The sequence below is a fragment of the Aotus nancymaae genome, unplaced genomic scaffold (assembly GCF_030222135.1).
Source record: "Aotus nancymaae isolate 86718 unplaced genomic scaffold, 86718_ANA_hifiasm-v0.15.2.pri h1tg000010l, whole genome shotgun sequence".
NCBI classification, from domain to species: domain Eukaryota; kingdom Metazoa; phylum Chordata; class Mammalia; order Primates; family Aotidae; genus Aotus; species Aotus nancymaae.
In genome coordinates, this window is record NW_026988421.1 from 33,993,552 (window position 1) to 34,017,657 (window position 24,106).

A 24,106-nucleotide genomic window follows, 5' to 3' on the forward strand; every position below is an offset into this window, starting at 1 on the left:
TAATATTATAATGTGAGCATAAATTAATATTATTCATAGGCCTAGGCCTAAACTGAAACACAGATAAATTGAGTTCCTGAGTCTGATGTTTAAAATGGGATTATGGAGCTCTGATAATGTTCACACATTTATGTTTTTTTCTGAAAAGGAGACGACAGTACCCTTTGGCTTGTTTAAAAACACATACACACACAAAAGGATCTAATGAAGAATTTTTACTAATATTGCTTCAGAAGAGATCTTTCCTTCTTGTGCAATCACTGTGAATTTCCTCTCATACCTCTTCATTTCTCTCAATCACATGTTTCATTCAGTTTTTCTCTGAAACTTCACGTTTCATTCAGTTTTTCTCTCGCTTTTACCTTCTATTTATTAGAACCTAAAATGTATAATTTAAAGTGATCTTAGAGGTGATTCAGTTCTATTCCATTTTATAGAAGTTCAGAGTGAAGTGGTCTTAATTAGATGGCTGGCCAGAAAAGAGCTCGTGTGTATGTTCTTGTGTACCTGATTTTATAAAGAAAAAAAGCCACAAAAATAAATATATTTCTAATTGGCCACTTTGGTTCTAGAATATCTGTATGGTCTTCTCTATAATTTTAGATTTTGCACTACTAATGGGCAGAAAAATATTTGTAATATTTTAGTAGTGACATGTAATAGCAATCTGCTTCTATTAGGATTCCAAGGCAGTGTAGAATAAAAAAGCATGGGCTTTGAGGCTGGCAGATCTGAGTTGAAATTTTGGTCGGGCTCTCCACTAGCTATGTGATTATGGGAAGTTACTTAGCCTTCTCTGAGTCTCCTTTTCATAATCTGTAAAATAAGGAAATAACACATATAAAGCTCTTAGTACATATTATGAGCTCAAAAAGCATAGCTAAATAGATAAGTTGGTTATAATAATGAAAGACAAGGGATAGATATGTTAAAAAAGCATGACAGCTAAGAGTGAAAGAGGAGAAAAAAGGACTGTAGTAGAGGTAGTATGGAAGAATAGGAAAAAGTGGAAAACTAAAGTGGATAAGAACTAGTTCAACTTGTATTTAGTTTATAATATTTTAAAGCACATCTTTCTCTGTTTTCATTAGTGTATACCATGCACAATTTTAGCCTATATTGAACTTAAACATTTTTTTTGTGATCAAATTTTGTTTAAATTGTTTCTTTTGTTTTTATTAATGTTATTATTCTCTGAGTAATCACACATTTTTATTTAATTTACAGGTGGCCGTTTGTTGCATCTGTTTTTTTGTTATTCTTCCTCTAAATCTTGTTGGTACAATACTTGGCCGAAATCTGTCAGGTCAGCCCAACTTTCCTTGTCGTGTCAATGCTGTGCCTCGTCCTATACCGGAGAAAAAATGGTAAAGAGAATGCTAAATCTTACACAATTGTTCACACAATGTATAAGTTCTTAAGGCTGTTGTGTACATGTAACTTTAGAATTGGCATGTGTTTATGAGAATGACAATCTTTTAAGAAGTTGATTTTACTATTTCCTTTAACCTACATTGTTAAGAGTAATAATAAATTATACCCTTATTCCACTTTCTGTGTATCATGCCATTTACAGTTAAGTCAGATGCTTTTCTAGTGTGTAGAGGTGGGTGTGAACTAAAGCTGCAGTTTTACTAAACCTGCAGGCCAAATCTGACCTGCTGCCTATTTTTGTCAGTAAAGTTTTGTTGGAACTCAGCCATGCCCATTCGTTTACATATTATCTGTGGCTGCTTTTGTAGCATAGTGCATCAGGGCTGCCAGATCAGTAGTTGTGACAGATGCTGTCACCTGCAGAACCTGCAATATTTACTATCTTTCCAGATATTTTAGTATACATTTGTAATATTGTACATTTATTACATTCCCTATTTATAGGAACAGTTGTAGACTGTACATTTTCATAATAAGGTGTGTGTGTGTGTGTGTGTGTGTGTGTATATATATGTTGAAAAGTCTCTTTCTCTAGATATTTTACCAGATTATAAATATAACATGCTTTATTACTATTACTATCTCTAATTTTGCTATGTCTTTTCTAGACATGGAGGCGTGTAGACATTTATAGAAATGGAGGATGAATAAAATAGTCTTTATAGTTTGAATTGGCCATATTCTTTTCTTTCCTTAGATTGGTGCTTTTGAGAGACTTTGGTTAGAACTTTCATAGTCTATTTTTAAAGTAATTTTTTTTTTTTTTTTTTTTTGTAAATCAGTATTAGACTGTTAGGGCCCATCAGTATCCTTACTGGGAAGGGTAAGATTAAAGGAAAAGCATAGTCAGAAGTCACAAAAGTTCCTCTAAGTCACTAGGGCTAGTGAAGGAGAGGAGGTCTGGTGAGAGCTTCCTCACCAGAGATATGTTGTATCTAGGTATAGGAAGGCTGATGTGTGTATCCATTTTGGAGGCCATAATCATGGGAACCTAAATCTAAATACTAGATTTGCCTCTCATTGACTGTGTCACCTTGGGCAGATCACTTTTAACTTCTGTGAGTCTTGGCTTCCTGTAAAATAAAGAAGACTAGATTAAATGGTTTTTAAGGTTTTTTTTCAGCTTTCAAATTTTTAAATTTTCTTCTCAGTTTTTTAGTTTGTTGATTTCATAGTTATTAGTTCAGGATCTTTTTTGTGCCAGATACTGTGCTAGGTACTGGAAATACCTACATGAATAGCTTCTGTTTGCCAGGGTTTATAATCTGTATTTATATATGTGTACATATATATACACACACACACACACACACACACACACACATATATACATATATGTGTGTGTATATATACAAAAATATTTTTGTATGTATATGTTTTATATGTGTGTGTCTGTATATATATATACACACACATGTACACACGTATATGGAATTGGACAGATACAGCATAGTGTGGTAAGTACTATGTGGAGATATGTTCAAGAGGCAGTGGAAGAATGGGAGAAGGACCCACCACTTCCTGGGAGACTCAGCAAAGATTTTAAAGGGAGAACATTTGAGTCAGTGCTTTTAGGAGAGAAATAATAGGAGATGAGAGAAGGCATCCAGGTGGGGAATAACCAATTACAGTCAGTAGCTATTGAGTGAATGAATGACCTTTGAATTTTATTTTTTTATCATTTCTTTGGTGCCATTATAAATCAGAGCTCATAATACCCTAATTGTATAATTTGTAGGAAAGGGAATTATAGAACCAAGGAGAGAGTGAGCAAAGAAATAGCAAGGCCACAGTTTGGGAGACATCATTTCAAATGGAAATCTCTAGACTCTTACTTTCTTTCCCTTTGGCTTTTTGTGAATAAATACCTGTAGAGTTCTAGGAAGATATGAAAGTCTAGTAGAACCAGGAACACTTACTAGACATTTTTGAGTTCTGCTGGTGTCAGTAATTTGTGTTCTCCAAATACTTGTCTCAGGCTTTAATGCAGAAAGAATATTGATTATAACCTGTGGCTCATTTGAAGACCCACTTTTGTGTTGTGCTTCTTTGGGTTTTGGCTTTTCATTTTACTGGTTTGTTTCTATCCTTTAGAGATGATTTTTTAAGTGTCAAGTATCTCCTTTCTGTTATCAGCGTTTATATAATATGGAAATTGTACTAGAAGTTTACTATTAATTTTAATATTTTCCAGGTTCATGGAGCCTGCAGTTATTGTTTGCCTGGGTGGAATTTTACCTTTTGGTTCAATCTTTATTGAAATGTAAGTTTTGATAATGTATTTATGTTTCAAGGGATTTGATTATAATAAGACAATTTAGGAGTTAGGGAACATGTGATGTCATCAGCTGGGAGAGCATCTAGTAGTCTGTTAATTCCATGATTCCAGAAAGGGGTTTAATAGGCTATATAAAGGTAGCTGTTTGCTGTGTTCTTAAATATTCAGGTGATGTTTATACCTTTTTGTATTATATTCTAGACTTCCCTTACCTAAGAGGAGACCTTAGAAATCAAAGCATATGTGTTAAAGAATGGTAGACGAGCCTTTGATCATATGCATGATATAAGGAATTCCTGTTTTTTATTGATTTTTGAGGCCCTAGGAAACTAGATAAACCATTGCCTACTAGTCTGCCTAGGTCCTGACATCTTTTGATGCATAGCCATTTCCTAGGTTCCTTCCATAGAGGCCTGCAGCAGTGCTAGGAAGTGTGTATGTGTTTGGGGGTGAGAGGTATGCCACCTGTGCCACTTATTGTGCTTTACATCTGCATCCTTTGTCACCTTTGCAAAATAAAAAAGCCTTTCTATTCTTAGTCTGTGTCCTAGTGCCACCTGATGGGAATGCAGTGGTTGTTTTATGCAAGACAGTTCACTGTATGGGGCTTTCTCAGGTATTGCAGCTATCCACCCTTGGCTCCTGTCTACTAAATACCAGTCATTGTGACAACTTAACATAGCCTTACATGTTTCCAGATGCCCCACTGCTGATTGTCTCTTGTATGGTAGGAGTCTCCTTAACAGACGTAATTGGATTTGGTAGTTGGTTAATTGAAAAAGTTGGCTCATGTAAGAGAATTATTTAAAAAGATACATACATAATATTTTTAAGACAAGTAAATGTACATCGTTCACTGATTTTTTTTTTTTAATATAGAGCCACAGTCTTTCTTTTAATTAGGATTTTATCATTTTTTTCTTTGACATTCGTAATACAGCTTCTAATCTGTTGTAGCTTCTAGTCTAGTGTTTTCTAGTCTTTTTAAAGTGAAGAACATAAAATCCTGTCTGAAGCATTCTAAGTACAGAATCCTTCTAGATTTGTACATTTGTCCCCCAGTCTATAGCCATCTCAATCATATCTAACTTTGTAACTTTTTTAAAGGGACTTACCTTATCGAATCTTTCCAAAGCATTCAACATAATTTTCATAGTAACCACGCTTCCTTTTTACTCTGATATTTATTGGTTTATGTAACATTTAATTTATTTGAGGCTCCTGCCTCAGTCTCCCGAGTAGCTGGAATAACAGGTATGGTCAATTTAGTCTAATTGCACTAACAGGTACAACTAACGTAAGTAGATATACCTTAGAGAGGAGTTGGAGTGTGTGTCACTGTAACTCATGTTTTATTAAAGTCAGTTCAGGAACTTCTTTAGTTCCAGTCTGACAGTGCTTTGTGCCTTCACTCAGACTTGACCTGTGACTACTTTTTCCTTTCTACCCCTGTCCCCAATACTTCTGAACCACATGTCTTTGTGCTTCTCCAGGCACTGTGTTCCACTAGATAGGTTCTCTGCTGTTTCTTCAACTTCTCTTCTGTTTTATCCACCCTTAAACCCATTCTCCTCCTGGTAGCCAAAGTGGTCTTTTTAAGGTGTCATGTCATTTCTTTGCTTAAGACTTCTTATTTTAATTGAGGTAACGTCCCATCTCCATAGCATGACCATTAAGGGTCTTCATAAGAACCGGCCCTGTTCACTTCTCCCAGCTTCATTTCTTAGTTCTTTCCCCTTTATTTAAACTTTTAGCCATACCAAATTACTTTTAGATTTTCAAAATGCAGTGGATCCCCTTTATTTGCTAACCTTTGCTTTTGCTGTTCCTGTACCGGGAACATTCTTTTTTTTTTTTTTTGAGACAGAGTTTTGCTCTTGTTGCTCAGGCTGGAGTGCAATGGTGCAGTCTTGGCTCACCCCACCTTCTGCCTCCCAGGTTCAAGCGATTCTCCTGCCTCAGCCTCACGAGTAGCTGGGATTACAGACCAGCTAATTTTTGTGTTTTTAGTAGAGATGAGGTTTTTCCGTGTTGGTCAGGCTGGTCTCAAACTCCTGACCTCAGGTGATCTGCCTACCTCGACCTTCCAAAGTGCTGAGATTATAGGTGCAAGCCACCGTGCCCAGCATACCTGGAACATTCTTGTAGTTTCCCCTTACCCTCCAATTCCTTATCTGACTCTCCCCTCATAAAGTCCCATTCAGCCGTAATGGGAAGATGCCCCTTATGTGCATTCGTGCAGCACATATCACAATGGTACTTGATCTTTACTGGTGTTTCCCAACCAGCTAGCAGTCTTCTTGAGGGTAGAGACTTTGTTATCTTCACTGTTCTGTTCTCACTGCTCTCCTGATATTTGGTAGGCTCTATAAATATTTGTTGAAAGAATGAATGATGGGGAGTCCGAGGAGGGTGGATAACCCGAAGTCAGGATTTGGAGACCAGCCTGACCAACCTGATGAAACCCTGACTCTACTAAAAATACAAAAAAATTAGCTGGGCGTGGTGTTGGGTGCCTATAATCCCAGCTATTCAGGAGACCAAGGCAGGAGAATCGCAGGATCCCAGGAGGTGAAGGTTGCAGTGAGCCAAGATTGTGCCACTGCACTCCAGCCTGGGCAACAAGAGCAAAACTTCATCTCAAAAAAAAAAAAAAAAAAAAAAAAGAATTAATGATCCAACAAACAAAAACGAACAAGAAAAGAGAAAAGAGGCTTAAAGGCTCTGTTGTAATTTAATGATGACTTGGAAATAGATTAGAGTGAAGGATTTTTTCTTAATGAAAAATCTGAATGCCCTTTCCCTTGCTGTTCTTTGAAGACAGTGTGAATCTTCTTTAGGCTTGCTTTTTCTAATTTTATACGTTAGTGCTCCAACTTACTTTTCTGTTTAGTAGAGTATTTATTTTCTGTTTAATAAAAGATAAACTGCATTGCTTGAATTGTATCTACAAAACAATATGGATACAAATACGGATTTTTTAGCTATCATTTGTTCTTTTCTACATTATACTTCTTTAAGCTTCTTATTTATTCAGTTTATGTAGAGGTGAATGCCCTACTGAAGAATCTGTTTTTCAAAGATAATCCAAGAAAATATTTTTGAGAGAATTCTAGTGGATTTAATTGATGGAGACATGTAAGAGAAACTGTTGGAAGATACTTGAAAGAAAATCATTAAGTGAGAAAAAAATGGGAACTAAAATGGGAGGCTTAGCAAGAGCAGAGTGAGCTTTAAGAATAAAGACTGGAAACCTGTGTCTTTATTGCATTTACTTAGGTATTTCATCTTCACGTCTTTCTGGGCATATAAGATCTATTATGTGTATGGCTTCATGATGCTGGTGCTGGTTATCCTGTGCATTGTGACTGTCTGTGTGACTATTGTGTGCACATATTTTCTACTAAATGCAGAAGATTACAGGTGGTAAGTACCTATTTGTGGGAAGACATTTGGGGAACCATAATATTTTAAAATAAGATTTCCTTTGAAATCTATCAAATGGAGTTAAAGAGCTGTACAGAAGAAATTTTGTTACTTTAAATAGCATAGGTATTTTTTCCAGTTATAAAAATAAGTAGAGAAAAAATATCAAATTTTTAATGTATTGATGAAGTGAATACTATGTTAGAAATATTTTTACAAAGTACTTGATATAAAAAGAGCTTTATGAGAAGCATTGCTGCATTCTAAACACAAGGAGACTTAGATCTGAGAAATGAAATGGTGTATTTACAGTCACTGATAATAGGAAATCTGACAATATTCAAGATCAAGTTTTCTAATTCTTAGACATTCTCGTTGATAAATTTAAGTACCATGTCTATGCATTTGTTTTTAAAATAAATTTTAAAGGATTTTAAAGGACGTTTTATTAAATTCTTTGCTTGAAAATCTTTGTTTCAGTGCCATTCATTCAAAAGAGTTATCTTCTTTCCTCTCCCCCAACCCAGGCAATGGACAAGTTTTCTCTCTGCTGCATCAACTGCAATCTATGTTTACATGTATTCCTTTTACTACTATTTTTTCAAAACAAAGTAAGTGGAGACATGTTTTCACTTTTTATTTAGGAAACTAAATTTGTCCTTTAAATATTAAAATTTAAGTCCTTATGTTGAAAGTAAAAATGGACATCCTACATGTAGTTATTTTGTTTTATTTCAGGATGTATGGCTTATTTCAAACGTCATTTTACTTTGGATATATGGCAGTATTTAGCACAGCCTTGGGAATAATGTGTGGTAAGTTCTGAAATTCTTTGAATGTCATTAGTAAATCTGAGTTTCTCTGAATCATAAAAATATAGTAATTGCAAATTAAGAAATTCTATCTGTTGTTTGATCTGAAACACCAAAATAAACCTGAGTCTGATTTCAGTCTTTTTGACTCTTCCCCACAACGTAATTTATTACCTTATTAATTTCTATTTTTATAGAAATTTTAGTAATTCTATATAGCACAGAATTTCATACCACAGTTTTTCATTCATGTTGAGAATTGGCTTTTTCATTTAATTTATTAAAGACAAGGTCTCTTTGTGTTGCCCAAGCTGGAGTGCGTTGTCTGTTCATGGGTGTGATCATAGTGCATGCAGTACAGTCTTGACCTCCTGGGCTCAGGCAATCCTCCTGCTTCAGCTTCTGAAGTAGCTGGGACTACAGGCACATGCCACTGTGCCTGGCTTCAGAATTGGCATTTTTTAAAGCCTAGATTCAATGGAAGATCATGATGTAAGCATGTTAAGGTGTTGCCTGAATGATTCCAGTTTGGAAACTTCTCGCACTATTCTCGGAGAAACCAGGGCATACCTAGGAGACAGCACAGTTTACTTGTTATAATTGCATACTTGGGTATCTACAGACTGGACTTAAGTTCTGGCTGTACCATATGTATACTTTCTGCATTGATCTAGTTCTCCAAGCTCTCTAAGGCTCTGTAAAGTGGAGATAAAACCACTGTTTATGGATCTATTATAATTGTCTATTAAAAGGAAGAGGTAATAGTTTTCACCATATGATCGAGTCTCTAGAATGTGTGAAATAACTAGAAAATAAAGAACTTTTGGAAACAGTATCATAAATGGGAAAGGTGTAAGTATGAGAGCCCGAAAGCACTGGAATAAATTTCCATGCTCAGCTTTTTTTGTGGCCATGGAGGTCAGATTGACCTTTCTAAGTCTCATTTTTATCTGTAAAATGGGCATATCTTTCAGAATAGTTGTGAGGAATCGTGTCATGCATGTAAAGCACCAAGTGTAATGCTGGGACTGTTACTAGGTAGTAAGGATAGCCAGCTACATGGTGAGGAGTGGAAAGAGCTGGTGTTCTGGGTGTGAATTCCCTACTTAATAGCCATGTTACTCTGGCCAAATTATTTAACCTTTTTTCCTCAACTTTCCTCATTTACAAAATAGAAGTAATACCTATCTCATAGAGTTGTAAAGAGGATTCAATGATTAAATGTGGTTAAACATCAGGTGGCTAGTAGATGACAGGTGAGGGGTGACTGCTGCTGCTATTGATGAAAGCTAAAAATCTTTGGGTTTCCTTCTGCTTTGGGATTGTATCTGTGTTTCTGCACAGTCTCTGTAGGATTCCACACCTTGTGTTTCCATCTCAGAGCAACTTTATAACACTAATTCCAGGCAGAGGTACCTTAAGGGAAACTCACCTTTTTTCAGGTTCAGTGTTTTACTTGATAAATGAGACTGCTCCCTTAGTTACTTTCTAGGAATGATAAAAGGCTGTGGGACTAATCATGGTAGAAACATTTCCAGAGAGTGACTAATTCAGACCGTCCTCCTTTTCCTGTTATTTGCCCTTGGCTTTTTGTGTATGTATGTGTGTATTTGATAATTGCACCTTTGGCTATAGGGTGGGCAGTGGAATAAAGAAGATATGATGGTCTTATTAAAAGCTAGGTCTTGGTATGATATTTATGGACACCTTTGGGTTACTAAGATTGCTTTGTTTCTCTGTCAAAAGAGCCTGTTCAATTCATATACACCATGTATGTGATTGCATGTGTGCACACACACAAATGAGATTGTCTGTAAAGTGGTGAAACTAATTCCACAAGCAAAGATCATTCTCTATGTCTTAGTCACATGTTTTATTTATAGCTGATGTGATAGCCGTTCCCTGTGACAATTAGTTAACCAACTTTGAGGGAAAGATGAGAGGGACTGAAGGTTAAAACTAGATTGTGTCGTGTGGAAACATCCCTATTCTTGGGCAGTCAGAAGGTTTCTTTGGTATTATTGGCCATCCTTTCTTCAGAGTATTGCTCACTGGATTCCTCTTTATTTTATCTGAGATCTTTCTTGATTATTACCAGCATTCAGTGAGGTATAGAATTGATTATGCATAGAGGGTTAAAAATTTTTTTCTCGACTTTTTCTATATATCTTAGGAAGGCCCAGAGAGGTAGCATCTTGACGTTTGCAAAGAAAATGGAATGAATCTAGCTAAATTTTTTTACTGCTTTTCCTGTTGAAATTTCATCTTGCTCCCTGAAAATCTTGGCACATTTACAGTTCCCTGTTGTTCTGGCAATGTCCCAGCATCTATTCTTTAATGGGTTTATATGCCTTCAGTGCTTCATTTTTTAGGGGCAGGTGGGGAGAAACTTTTTACACTGGAATGACTAGAATGTCATCATAATACAAAAATTATACATATCCATCAATTTATGTTGCTAAAATGCTGAAGTCAGTAATTAAAACAAAAATATTTGTTGATTCTTTTTAATGTAGGAAAAAATGACTCTGTTAAGGTGGGATATTATGAGCATAGCATTTTTGTTTTTGAAGAATTAAGTTTAAAAATATACCTCTGTTATTCCTAAGATATTTACTTTTCTAGAGAGCATATTCAGTATTCTCTTTTCATAAAGTCATACTTTTGTAAGTTTATTCTTGGGGTACTCATAAGATTAGGAAAAATGATTCTCTAGATTGATACTGTTTTGATTTTAAATGTATTTCTGCTCAAAGGGGAACAATGTTTTGTACATCTGGAAAATTGGATTTGGTTATTGGACTAGTATTATACCATTAAAATTTTTGGTACTAATTAAAATTTTATACATCTTTTTATGTCGTAAGGATTCAAGTTATTTTTATAAAATTGAATGATTTTTCTCTTCTCTTGTAAAGAATTGTATAACTATCTTAAAATGCATTATCTATAAAGTGTAATATCATTATTTCCTATTATAAAAAAATGACTAGTCATTGCAAAAATAAATGGAAATAATTTTGCTTTGTCATTTTGGTTACTTTTTTGTATTTTAATATTTAAGGTAATGGGAAACTTGCAGATATATACAAAAATAGGGACAATACTGTATATAGTGTACTAACACCCCTTGTCAGTAATTATCAAATCATGACCTGTCTTATTTATATCCCCCCTCTGTATTACCCCTTTTATTCTGACATAAATCTTAGAGCTTGTGTCATTTCAACTGTAAATATTCAGTATATTTCCCACCCTGAAAGATAAATATAATTTCTTAATATGATGGAATAATTCAGTTAGTGTTCAAATTTACCACACATATAATGGCTTCTTTTTAAATATAGTTTGTTTGCATTGAGATCAACTGACGTTCATGCCATTGCTTGGCTAAAATGTCTCTTAAGGCTCTTTTAATCTATAGATGTTCTCTCTGTCACTTGCAATTTATTTTTAAAACTTTAAAAATTCCGGTAGAGTTTTCCACACTCTGGATTTTGCTGATTATATTGCTGAAGTGCCAACGTTTCTCCAAGTGGTAGTTAGATCTGTAGGCTTGATCATACTCAAGAATACTTGTCCAGGGGGAGAGATCCAAGATGGCTGATCACTAGCGGCTCGGGCTCGTAGTTCCCAGTGAAAGCGCAGAGAACGAGAGGACGCCACACTTTCAGATGAATATTTGTTGCTCACGGTTCAGGAGATTCCCAGCAGAAGAGCCCCACGTGTTGCCAGAGCGACTCTTGTGGCCGGCGCGGCGGTTTAGCTGGCGCCTTAGCGTGCCAGTTTTTGGTGCAGAGTCCGGAGATTCCCGGGCAGAAAAGCACCATCCATCTTAACACTGCTGTTTTGGCCGGCGCAGTGGATTGCTCAGACTTCGGCACTGGGAATCAACAAGTTGGACGTCTGCTCAGAGACCTAGTTAGAAAGTCGGTAATTACAAAGACAACAGACGGATAAATATATAATGAAGGGAAGAAATCAGCGTAAAAAGGCAGAGAATCATCAAAATCAGAATGCCTCTCCCTCCACAGGGGATCGCAATTCCTCATCAGTAACGGAACAAGGCTTAATAGATTACGAGTGTGTTCCAATAACAGAAGCAGGTTTCAAAACGTGGGTGATAAGAAACGTCTGTGAATTAAAAGAACTTGTTCTAACCCAATGCAAAGAAACTAAGAACCTTGAAAAAAGGTTTGACGAAATGCTAACGAGAATGGACAATTTAGAGAGGAATATAAGTGAATTGATGGAGCTGAAAAACACAACACGAGAACTTTGCGAAGCATGCACAAGTTTAAACAGTCGAATTGATCAAGTAGAAGAAAGGACATCAGAAGTCGAGAACCAGCTCAGTGAAATGAAACGAGAAGACAAGATTGGAGAAAAAAGGATGAAAAGGAATGAGCAAAGCCTCCAGGAAATATGGGACTATGTGAAAAGACCTAATTTACGTTTGATAGGTGTACCTGAATGTGATGAAGAGAATGAATCCAAGTTGGAAAATACTCTTCAGGATATCATTCAGGAAAACTTTCCCAACCTGGCAAAGCAGGGTAATATTCAACTCTAGGTAATACAGAGAACACCACAAAGATATTCTTCAAGAAGACCAACCCCAAGGCACATAATTGCCAGATTTATTAGGGTTGAAATGAAGGAGAAAATACTAAGGGCAGCCAGAGAGAAAGGTCAGGTTACGCATAAAGGGAAACCTATCAGACTTACAGCAGATCTCTCAGCAGAAACCCTACAAGCCAGAAGAGAGTGGGGACCAATATTTAACATCCTTAAAGAAAAGAACTTTCAACCCAGAATTTCCTATCCAGCCAAACTAAGCTTTATAATTGAAGGAAAAATTAAATCCTTTGCGAACAAACAAGTACTTAGAGAGTTCACCACCACCAGGCCTGCTTTACAAGAGCTTCTGAAAGAAGCACTATACATATAAAGGAACAACCAATATCAGCCTTTCCAAAAATATATCAAAAAGGAAAGAACATTAACACAACGAAAAATTTACACTAACTAATGGGCAAAACAGCCAGCTAGCATCAAATGCCAGTATTAAAGTTATATATATATTAATTGGATAAAAAGCCAAAACCTATTGGTATGCTGCATCCAGACCCATCTCACATGCAACGATACACAAAGACTCAAAACAAAGAGAAGGAGGAAGATTTATCAACCAATCAGAGAGTAAAAATAAACAAATAAATAAAAAGCAGGAGATGCAATTCTCGCCTCTGATAAAGTAGACTTTAAAGCAACAAAGAGCAAAAGAGGCAAAGAAGGACATTACATAATGGTAAAAGGATCAATGTAACAAGAAGAGCTAAGGATTTTATAGATCAACGAGACAGAAAATTAACAAGGACATCCAGGACTTGAACTCAGACCCGGAACAAGTAAACTTAATAAACATTTATAGAACTCTCCACTTCAAATACATAAAACATACATTACCACCTCACACCTATTCCATAAGTGACTACATAATTGGAAGTAAATCACTCCTCAGTAATCGCATAGCACTTCATAGGTTTAAATGAAATATTGGTTGGCTGCTTGTTTGTTATTTTCTTCCCTTATTCCTTCCTGTTTACATCAAGTATAATTATTGTTATAAAAGAGGTTTTCAATACCCATTACTAAACTGCATTCTAGCCTGGACAAGAAAGCAATACTCCCATTCTCTGTCTCTCTTTCTCTTCCTTTTTCCTCCTCTTCTTTATTCTTTTTCTTTATTCTTTCTCTTTCTTTCTTTAAAAAACAAAACAAACAAAAAAAAAAGAATTCTTGTCCAAGAAAGTTTAAGAGGTGGTTTGTAAGCTTTTTTCAGGGGAGCACATAATTTCTGGTTCTACTTTGTGAAGTTAGCAACCATTCACAGTTATTACCAAACTCAAATAATTCATTAGTGGTTATAATATTCTAATTCTGTTGTACCTTTTATATTTGTTAGCTCGAATACTTTCATAAGGAGAACCTTCCTTTCATCAACCAGTTGGTAGCCTTGGGGTTTAGTTCATATATAGGAAAAACAGGAGAGATGCTTGTTTCTTGCCTTTCATTCACCAGTTTGGTGAATAAAAGTTGGTTCAAGGTGACCAATTAGGCATTTGTGTGTGCACTTATGATTATTAATTAATGGAAGATTTTCTTTTAAGCTTTCAATGATATTGGGCTGCATTGTAAATTCCTAAGACCAATAGAGATTTTTTCTCTGACAGTTCAATAACCAACTGCATTGTTTTAAAGAGCCCTTAGTATGTTGGTGCAAAAGTAATTGTAAAACTGCAGTTACTTTTACACCAACCTATATTTGCAATGAAGAACCATCCAGTTCGTTCATTCATTCATTCATTCAACAAATATTTACAGAGTACCTTATCATGTGCCAGGCACTCTTTTAGACTTAGAAGATAAATGCTTTATTTAACAAAACAAACAAATATCCCTGATTTCTGGTGTTTTAAGCTCTAGTTGAGGCTAATTGTTAAAAAAATTTCAAAACTTCTGACCCACTTACCTATCTCTTTTGTCTATTCTTGCAAATGCATCATCCTCCTTACCAACTACACAGCTTCTACAATTTAAACATAAAAAAGAAGCTGTCAGAAAATGCCTCTTCTCTAGAGCTTCAGCTGCTATTGGGACATGGTTCTCTGTCCTTCCTTTAGAGAATCCTCCATCACTTTTTATTTTAATGACCTAGAATAATATATCCTCAAATCAAAGACATGTTTTTTTATTGAACAGCCTTTTGCCATTATCAAGGTATTCTTGCTTTATAAGAGATGTGTTTTAATTCCATAGCTACTGATTATACAAGAAATAATTGCTACTTGAGTAGGCTTGGCATATGATGGTCAGACTTGGTGTATCAGGTGATTTGCAAAGCAAATGATACAGTTTTAGTAAGTTCAGAGAGAATACCAACATAAAGATATTATCTTTAAAAAAGAATAACTTTCCAGAGCATAGAGTATTTAGTGTTTTTAAATGATGGATACTACTCTGTATGTATTTGTTTCAAAACATCTTATTTTATCTTTGCAGGAGCGATTGGTTACATGGGAACAAGTGCCTTTGTCCGAAAAATCTATACTAATGTGAAAATTGACTAGAGACCCAAGAAAACCTGGAACTTCTGATCAATTTCCTTTTCATAGGGGTGGAACTTGCGCAGCAAAAACAAAATGGAAAAACGCAAGAAGAGATTTGGGCTTTAACACACTGGGTACTTTGTGGGTCTCTCTCTCATCGATGGTTTAAAGTAACATCTATTTCCATTGATCCTAGGTTCTTACTGACTGCTTTCTCCAACTGTTCACAGCAAATGCTTGGATTTTATGCAGTAGGCATTACTACAGTACATGGCTAATCTTCCCAAAAACTAGCTATTAAAGATGAAATAGACCAGCTCTCTTCAGTGAAGAGGACAAATAGTTTATTTAAGGCATTTGTTCCAATAAAATAAATAGAGGGAAACTTGGATGCTAAAATTACATGAATAGGAATCTTCCTGGCACTTAGTGTTTCTATGTTATTGAAAAATGATGTTCCAGAAAGATTACTTTTTTCCTCTTATTTTTACTGCCGTCGTTGACCTATTGTGGGACATTTTTATATATTGAATCTGGGTTCTTTTTTGACTTTTTTTCCCCCTAATCCAACTGCATCCTTTTTTTAAGAAAGAGAATTAGAAAATATTAAATCCTGCATGTAATATATCTGCTGTCATCTTAGTTGGACCAACTTCCCATTTATTTATCTTAAAACTATCCAGTTGCATCTTAATTCCATCCAAAGAAGGTACAGTTTGAAGATAGAGGTGTGTTCTCTACAATGCAATTTACTGTACAGTTAGAAAGCAAAGTGTTAAATGGAGAAGATACTTGTTTTTATTAAACATTTTGAGATTTAGATAAACTACATTTTAACTGAATGTCTGAAATGATTATCTTTATTCCCCCCAAGTTAGTCTTACATCTTTTTTGGGTTTGAATGAAGGTTTTACATAAGAAATTATTAAAAACAAGGGGGGGGGGTGGGTAATAAGTGTATATAACATTAAATAATGTAACGTAGGTATAGATTCCCAAATGCATTTGGATGTACAGATCGACTACAGAGTACTTTTTTCTTAAGATGATTGGTGTAGAAATGTGTGAATTTGGGTGGCTTTTATAAAATCTTGCCTACCATTGCATGAGACATTGGGTTTCTTCAAAATGTGTGTGTCATACTTCTTTTGGGAGGGGGGTTGTTTTCTTCTCTTTATTTCCTGAGACTCCTACAGGAGCTAAATTTGTAATTTAGAGACATTTAATTTTGTTAATCCTGTCTGGGACACTTAAGTAACATCTAAAGCATTATTGCTTTAGAATGTTCAAATAAAATTTCCTGACCAAATTGTTTTGTGGAAATAGATGTGTTTGCAATTTGAAGATCTCTGTCTGTTCAAAAGGCAAAATTACTGAATGCCATTTTAAAAATATACTATGAACTATGCTACTCTCATACGGGGGACCCACACTTTAAAATCTCCAGACTTACTTACATCTAGATTATCCAGCACAATCATAAAGTGAATGACAAACCCTTTGAATGAAATCGTGGCACAAAATCTGTTTAGGTTGGTGTACCGTGTAAAGTGCGGATGGGGTAAAAGTGGTTAACTTGCTATTGGATCAGCAAATAAAGGTTACAGTTTTGTAAGAGAAGTGATTTTAATTTTGAATACATTTTTTCTGGAACTATTCATAATGTGAAGCTTTCCTAGAACCACTGAGTTTCTAGTTTAATAGTTTGCTATGCAAATGACCACCTAAAACAATACTGTATATTGGTATTTTTAGAAAGATTCAGAACATCTGTATTTAAACCTTAATATGAAAATCATGCGGTTAATAGTTACATAAGATGTTTTCATTACAAAATATGTGTCTATATATTGAGGGACTCCACATCCTATATTGTAGCATGTAAGTCCTATAAAAGGTGAAAAGTATGATTTCTTACCACAAGTATGATCAAACAGATTTGATCAGAAGCTGTAGGTAAATCCTCTTCTTAAGCCAAAATGGTATATTAAATATAATTTATTGGTTCTTCCATTTTCTCATCCTTCTTTAAGATATTAGAAAAAAGAAACTACAAGTTAATATTTAGTTGCTTATATTATATAACATTTTAACTGTATATAAAGTACTTTTTTGGTTTCCTTCTCACCACTTTTATTCAAAAAGTACTTTTAACATACCAATACATAGTCTGTCTGATGGGAGTATAAATTGGACAGTAAGCTTTTGTCTTAATAAAAGGAAATTTGTTTCTCATGAATCTTGCAGGGAAGATGTAGGGTTTATTGAAAATATGTGGGTTAAATGCTTTCAGGTACACCAATTCTTTCTTCTAAATTGAGCTCTATTTGAAGTTCTTTGGAATCCATGGTGAAAAATAATTTTCTACTTTTCAAATACATTAAGAGCATTACAGTGAATATTAATCACCTTTAAAAGTCTTTTAGAAAAGGACTTGTATCGTTTTTGGCTGCATAGAGGGGTGAGTGTGTGTGTGTGTGTGTGTATGTCTTGAAGAAGATGTAATTCACAAATAGTTTAGCTCCCTAGCTCTCAGTTGTAGAATAGAAAATATAACATTATTTAAATTAATTGAAGGGTGAGATTTTTATACCCCACTAATGCTTTTTATCTCTCTTTCATTTGTTAACATTATTTGCTTAATTTCTTTCAACTGAGACTTTGAATAATACCATCAAAAACTAAGGCTAAACATTCCCCATGTATCTTTAAGCATGCTTCTCCTGAAATTTAACTACATTAGTAGTTGACATTTTTATACATAAATCCTAATACCAGAGTAGGACAAGGTGGAAATGTAATGGCTTGAGGGATGGTGAAGCTTTCTTTTAGTATTATATATCATGTTGGGCTCCTAGATTGTACTGGGGTTGCCCATAAATCAAACCCCATACTCTTAGAATTCATTTTATTGTGGTGATATCTGAACCTAGTGAATGGTATGCTTGGGTGTTTTCCATTGAGAGTGGGTAGACCTCTTTATAAAGTCGGTTGCTGCAAAATACAGTTCTTCCAAAAGCCACTTTATTTAGGGTTTATTCACAAATAATATACATTTTGATATAGTGTTTGTTTTCTAATGTTTATTAATCACATTATACCAAATGTCTTGCAAAGAAATGTTATTAAAACCTTGAATTTTTACAAATGTGAAAAACAAAAAGTGTATTAATGTATATTTGTTCAGGAAAAGCTACATACCGAAGGGCTTTTGTATATGAAATCTGCGGTGGGGAAACCCATTTGTAATCTATATGGCAGTTCTATCTGGGTTTTAAGTTTAGATGTCACCTTGTCTTAGTGCTTCATTCTATTGGTTTATTGGAACATGTAATAAATAGGAGTAGTGATATATTAAAACACAAATATTCATTAATGTTTTATATCTTCACTAAAATTCTATAGTTATTAAGCTGTATTCCATCAATCAAGGTGTTATATTTCCGTCAGAGAAGCAAAAACTTAAGATTATTTGGAAGTGTTTACAGAAATAAATTAGACTTAGAAGTAGGGTAGATCAGAAAGTTAACATATGTAACTGCAGAAATTTGTAAGACTTAAATTCAGTGTGAGGAATAACTCTAGTTCTCTCTTATGAGCATTTCCTAAAAGCCATCTGATTTGGCATTCTTACTGGAGCTGTAGACAGAAATCTACAAAGACAAAAGTAAACAAAATTAAGTTCTTATTACACTGTGAGGAATGGAAATAAATAAGTCTGCTTATTTTGAAGAATTGGTGAACTAGGCCTGCTAATTGGTAACTGCAGCATAGTGTGTGTTTACTCCAGTTTATCATCTTAGGTCAATTGAAAGTTATAAAAACTTAAGGCAAGGAAGAAATAACATGGAATTCTATTTGAAGGACAACAGAACATTCTTGGAAAAGCAGTTCCAGTTGGCTTTTCAACTGTGTTAAACTTGAATGTATAAATCCCCACAGAGCATGGACAGTTGGTGCAGAGTTCCAAGGAAACGATTACTGCCTAATGATCACTTCCATTTTGTATACACTCTTTGGTTCATATAGGCCATATTCCAACTGGCTTTTTAGTAATAGAAGTCCAGTATATAATGTATCAAAAACAATTGAGGTTCTAATCTAGTGTATTAATTTATCTGAATTTGGATTTTTTTAAAGTAATAAAAAGTTAAATGTACTTCCCTTGGATGCTTTATTTCTTTCCTTTTTGAAACATGAACCAAGCATAAGGGATAACCCATTATTGCCATGCAAATGAAGAACTAATAGCTTTCCACAATTAAATAAAGGAGGGGTCTGCAGACTTTTTCTGTGCAGTTCTAGTTAGTAAATACTTTAGGCTTTGAGGGCCATACAGTCTGTTGAAACTATCATTGCAGCACCAAAGCAGCCATAGTAGACTACATAAACTAATGAGAATGCTGTGTTCCCATATAATTTCACAAACAGCCCACAGGCAATAACCCCTGAAATGATGTATTTAAAGTTTAAGGTTTAAATTTATATTTTGAAAAAAATTTTAATGTACAGTATAGTTGAGAGAATTGTCCAATGAATAAGATTGGTCTTCCTTAAGAAATGATTTTTCTTGTACTGCCATTCTTTTGACTTTTTTGTATACCTGACTCCTACACTCAGACTTTACCATCTCTTTGCCTGCCATCCTGTGATTGATGATACTTTGCATTTATTTAGCTTTTTTTTTGGCGGGGGAGGGGGGCGTGTGCGGAGATGGAGTTTTGCTCTTACTACCCAGGCTGGAGTACAATGGTGAAATCTTGGCTCACCGCAACCTCTGCCTCCCAGGTTCAAGCGATTCTCCTGCCTCAGCCTCCAGAGTAGCTGGGATTATGGGCATGCACCATCATGCCCGGCTAATTTTGTATTTTTAGTAGAGACGGGGTTTCTCCATTAGGTCACGCTGGTCTCGAACTCCTGACCTCAGATGATCTGCCTGCCTCAGCTTCCTAAAGTGCTGGAATTACAGGCGTGATTACAGGTGTGATTACACCACATCCAGCTGCAGCATTTACTGATTTTTCAAAGCAGTCTCACATGTTCCTTCACAAGCATCCTGTGAAGCTGGTAGAGTAGATAGCCATGTTTTATGGATAAGAAACCAGGGCAGCTATAAAGGTGCTCTTATTTTTTAGCCCAGAAGTAATCAAGATTCAGGGCCCTATTGTCTTGACTATTGTAACTGCAAAACGGGGGTGTCACCCTCTCTAGCCTGGGAGGCAGAAAATATATGTAGAAGTCGCATTGAAAATTAGTGTTCTATACAAATGGAAGAGGTTATTTTTACTGTGCCACATCGAAATCAGTGCTTAATTTCTTCAGGTCTATTTGTATGTTTTGTTTTTCCATTCCTGATTAGTTTTTTTAAAATCCTGACCAATCCCCTTGGTTCTTTTTTTTTTTTTTTTTTTTTTTTTTTTTTTTTTTTTTTTTTTGCTCTGGACTCAACACGCTTTTATTAGGTCCTTGGTTCTTTTCTCCTAGTTTTATTAGCTATCTCAGTCAACACCTATACTTGGCAATTCCCGTTAGCCAAATGGTAAAAATTTGGATTACTTTTGATTCATTTAATGAACACTTTTTGTCCAGTTGGAAAACAGGAGAGAAGGAACTCTTATGTAGCCAGTTTCTTGATTTCAAGTGTCAACTATTTTTGTGGAACTGTTACTCTGCAATATAGCATTAGAAAAGAGGGGAGGAAGCCTAATTGGGACATATGGAATCAGTGTAGTTTACAAATGCATTTTAAATTAATTGATTATTTAAAGTGATTTTCAAAGTTTGCATGATTACTTTGCTTGACAGCCGTTTCAAAGGAAAAAATGTGGGAGATGGTTACAGGGGTAAATTGCTATAAGTGGGACTGGCCAATGTTATGGTTATTCTTAGTGGCCCAGTCTAAGCCACTAGGATTACAGGACTTAATCTTGAAGGTCAGGAAGAAAAGGGAGAGTCTAGAGAGTGAGACATGGAAGGTGGTTCTAAGTTGGGGTTGGTCAGAGACGTCTGCTACAATTGTAGACCAGAAAGGGCAGACCTAGGTAGCTAAGTGTCACAGGTATGGTAGCTGCGATGCTGGCATGAGGATGTGGGATGTGTGGTTATCAAGGTGTCCCAGGCAGAGAGATGGAGGTATGAAGCAGCAAGGCTGCGTTAGGATGACAGCAGGACGTTTAATGCCAGAAGACTAGAATGTGGGAGGTGCCAAGACTGCAAAAGTGAAAGGAAGGCTTGATGGTAGACAGAAGACCTGGTATGCCACCCTGAGGAGCTTGGATAAAGATTTTGGAGAGCCAGGAAGGGTTTTAAACAGCTGTTAAAAATTGTAATCTCTTTAATTATATTCTCCAAAGAACTCATTATCTTCTCAGTGGTCAGCAGTGTAAAGGAAGGAATGAGCTGGCATGACAAGAGCGCCCTCTATTTTGGAGCTTCTGCTCCCTGCACTGGAGCAAATTATGAGGTGTAGTGGCCTGGAGAGGCAAAATGAGAAAGTGGCCCAGGTGGATAAAACTCAGACTTGAAGGGGCAAGAGAACCCAGTTACTTTGGGCATAGGGGTATAGATGGAATGAGTTGGGTGGGGGATGGACATCTAAGAGGAGAAAAACACTTGTTCAGGTTCACAGAGGACCCCAAGATATGGCAACCTAAAGCAATGAATGTAATAATGGAGCTAAGTTGAGCAGTTTTAGCTCATAAATCCTGTTATTCTAAATCTACCTCTGGTTTTTTTCATAGTTTTTAAATTAAAGAAAAATACATTTTAAAAATTATCTGAACCCAGATTAGAGTTTAGCTTTTATAGTTTTATCTTACAGTGTTCCTTTTCAGTCATTCTTTTCTAACCTTTCTAGTGAACCAAATATTTTGTTGCCATTTATTGGTCGATAGCCAAAGTAGCAACTAAACTGGCCTTCTACTCTAATAACATAAAACTGCGGCTTGTTCATTCAAGAACACCACTGTCTTCAAAATATTTGGACAAAGGGTGTTGGTGAAAAGACCAGGCCACTACTCACCAGGTGGGGACTGGAGGTCATGAAAGCTCCCAACCTCATTGCTTGCACAAGAGGTGGCCTCTCATGTCTATTTTCCAGAGGAATTTCCTTCTAATGAGTAAGCCAGTTGGTGGTTTGCCTAGTGCCATCTGGAGACCTGGAAGTGTCACAGAAGTTTGTTAAGCCTTTTAGGTGTTGACTCTGTGGACTTGTCTACTGAGACGTGGTGACCTTCATGGGGGCAAATGCAGAGAGCTGTGGCGTTGGGTTTGACTCTTTCTGGCATTCAGGCAGAAATGCATGTCATTCAACCCCCTTTCATTCCTGTTGCCTATGCACTGGCCACTTAGCCTTTGGCCTTCCGTGGCATTTATCCCCTCCAAGTTCCTTCCTCCCACCTGCCAGTTTCTAAACAGATCTTGCCCATCTGGCTCCATTCTGTATGTTACGTGCCCATTTGATGAAAACAGCATGAAGCAGGTCAATGTTGCATTTATTTCTAAGAGCGAGGACAAAACATGAGTAGCATCCTTCCAGTAGTTAACTTTTAGCTCTTTACTGGTGTTAAGGACTCATTATCCTGGTTGATAGATGAGAAGACAGATGACCATAAATGCAAGAAATGCAGAGTTTGATGTGAAGCCCAGCGCTCCCTGTTGACTATTTTGTCAATGATGTATGTGAAACCATGTGGAAATCCAAAAAGAAAGTTGCCCATTTTTCTGCTTGCAGTTTAAATTGGAAAAGGATTCTACTGGGCATGATGCAAAATATCTCTACACATACACTTTTGTGTGTTATACTTGATAGGAACATTTTACTCGCATAAAAAGATCTTTGAAAAGCCTCACAGTAATAATACTTTTTATGTATCTAAATCAAAATGGCTCAGTTCTGACAATTTTTACATATAAGGTACAAAGTAGAAGTGGGTTTCAAATAGCTCTTGATTAGTCTTCTAAATTATTTGGGCATATATTTTTAATTGGCAAAAAAAATAACCAGACTTCAGAAATTGATCATTTTTATTCCATCAAGTTAACAGTGAGTGGCTTATTTAATAAAAACATGTCTGTAATTTAACACAAAGAGCACGTACAGCTGTTCATTTGTGTCTTTTTGACTGTTTGAAGCATCTTAGACTTTTACTGAAAGATAGAGTCACCAAGAGGGGAAATCTGTGGGTTTAAATCTTTTCTTCTTTACCTATTGCAGCCACTAGGTTAGGTTAGGTGGGTGCCGCAGCAAGCGCCCTTCATGGCTCGACTAGGGGATGTGGAGAGAGCTGTGAGAATCGAAATCCTCGATTTTTTTTTTTTTTCTGCGCTGAAAGGGACATTCACTCATCCCTGCAGAGAAGCAGCTGCCCGAATGCACACAGCCAGCTGGTAGTGACACGAACCGCGCACACAGGGCTCTCGGTCCAGCGCTCCGAGCTCTAACCACTGTTGCAGCCTCCAGCCACGTGTGCATCGGGGAGTTGTAAAGTGAGTTAGGGAAATAAAACGAGGCGGGAATCCCAGCTTCGATCTTCAGGAGCAGCGTTCTCGGGAGCCAGAGGCCGAGGTGGCGCCCCGGGCAGGCGCCTTCGGCTGGGTGGGCGCAGAGCTGGCCCCCGGCCCTTGGCTTCAGCATCTTCACCTCGCTCCCCTTCCTCCGAAGTTGCGGAGGTGCCGGGAAGAGGAGGGGCCTCGCCTCGGGCGCCCGAGTGATTGGCTGCCCAGGGCCCCTGGCGAGGGCTGTGTGGTCCAGCCCTGGTGGAGAGGGGCGGAGCGGCCACTGCTCCAACCACCGCCGCCACCGCCACAGTCGCAGCCGCCGCAGCCTCGGCCGCCGGGCTAGTAGCTCCGAGAGGCGGCTTCCCGGTTGCCCTGACGAAGACAGGGGGCGCCGCGCTCCTCTTGCTACGCGCCGGAGCCATGCCCGGCAGCCCAGTGTAACCACCGAGTCCCGGCCGCAACCGACCGACCCAGTGCACCGTCCTTCGGCCAAGCTGAGCTTTCGTGCACGCAACTCCCTCTGCCCCCGCCGGCCCCGCGCCACC

At 36.8% G+C, this 24,106-nt stretch overlaps 1 protein-coding gene across 1 annotated transcript in view; it reads left to right on the forward strand.

The window, feature by feature from the left end:
* TM9SF3 (transmembrane 9 superfamily member 3) overlaps positions 1-19,221 on the forward strand; it is a 70,298-nt gene extending 51,077 nt beyond the window's left edge. Inside the window, exons 10-15 of the mRNA XM_012439487.2 lie at positions 1,228-1,367; positions 3,629-3,697; positions 6,992-7,138; positions 7,666-7,749; positions 7,877-7,953; positions 15,016-19,221. Of these exons, the coding sequence (XP_012294910.1) occupies positions 1,228-1,367; positions 3,629-3,697; positions 6,992-7,138; positions 7,666-7,749; positions 7,877-7,953; positions 15,016-15,083 (585 nt within the window). The 3' untranslated portion in view covers positions 15,084-19,221. The remainder of the gene's footprint in view (positions 1-1,227; positions 1,368-3,628; positions 3,698-6,991; positions 7,139-7,665; positions 7,750-7,876; positions 7,954-15,015) is intronic.
* The last annotated feature ends 4,885 nt before the right edge of the window (positions 19,222-24,106 follow it).